Genomic DNA, 1,136 nt, shown 5'->3' on the forward strand with positions numbered 1-1,136 from the left:
GGAACAAAGAAATTGTGGCAACAAGCAATTTGTGGATGACTCTTTGGATTATGATATTAACTGGAAGAATTAAGTCTCACAACTTTTATAATTACTGACATCGAGAGATCTAGAATTTCATATGATGAACTGGAAATAAACCAACAAAACCCACAAAGATGAAAAGTTCTGTTTTTATCATTGTAAAACTCCAATTCAGCTCTGAAAGTCTTTGACCCAGAGGAGTCAAAGATTGTGATACTTATTTGCTAAAGTTGATCAAAGTCAACCAACAGTTTGAAGTTATTGTTGGGTTAAAAGACGCAAGAGAGTAATGATGGCTGTTGTTATTAAGGTTACAAACACGTGAGGTCCTCAGAAATGGGGAGACGCTGAGATCTGTACCTGCTTCTCGGCTTGTTTCAGGAGCTTCTGGAACCGCTCATCCTCCAGTACACCTAGTGGAAGGTCAGTCTCTCCCTGAGCTTTCAATTCCTCCAGCTTTTGCCGCAAGCCCCTCAGGGCCTGCAGCTCATCGTTGAGGCGACTCTGCCGTGTCAGAGAGGCCTGCAGGTCCAGTTCCAGGTCCAGAGATGTGCGCACAGGGCGCTCTTGGGCTGTTCTTCTAAGGACTGGCTGGCAGACAGCCTGGATGGTTGGAAACAAAACAACAGCAGAGCACTCTGTTAGTGTGGGGAGTGATTGTTCTTCCACCTTTCCTGGTGCAGGATGGGACTGTACTTCCCTGCACCCTGGAAGGAAGGGCAGGGTGGCCAAGCAACTTGCTTTGGCGCCTAGAGGGTGAGCGGGAAGGACGGGCACCATTTATCAGAGGCAGGATGGGAGGCACAGGTTTCTGTCCCCTGCAAGATGGATAACAAAGAACCTCACAGCGAGGCTCCAATAGCTTGGTCCTGAGTGAGAACAACACAGAACCTGGAACCCAGACAACCTGCAGTGAATGAATGGACAAGCAAGAAATAAACCTTTGGCTGGGTGTGGTGGCTCACACCTGTCATCTCTGCACTCTGGGAGGGTGAGGTGGGAGGATAGCTTGAGCACAGGATTTCAAGACCAGTCTGAGCAAGAGCCAGACCCTGTCTCTACTAAAAATAGAGAAAATAGCTGGATGTGGTGGTGGGTATCTGTAGTCCCAG

General features: G+C 48.0%; 1 protein-coding gene across 2 annotated transcripts in view; it reads right to left on the reverse strand.

Moving 5' to 3' along the window:
• The window catches only part of WWC2 (WW and C2 domain containing 2), a 130,484-nt gene that overhangs the window by 13,754 nt on the left and 115,594 nt on the right, over positions 1 to 1,136 (reverse strand). For both annotated transcript variants that reach the window (XM_023514905.1, XM_003792793.3), the window contains exon 21: positions 385 to 627. In XM_023514905.1, coding sequence (XP_023370673.1) covers positions 385 to 627 — 243 coding nt within the window. The remainder of the gene's footprint in view (positions 1 to 384; positions 628 to 1,136) is intronic.

Source organism: Otolemur garnettii, unplaced genomic scaffold, assembly GCF_000181295.1.
Source record: "Otolemur garnettii isolate 467f Iridium unplaced genomic scaffold, OtoGar3 scaffold00061, whole genome shotgun sequence".
Classification (NCBI taxonomy): Eukaryota; Metazoa; Chordata; class Mammalia; order Primates; family Galagidae; genus Otolemur; species Otolemur garnettii.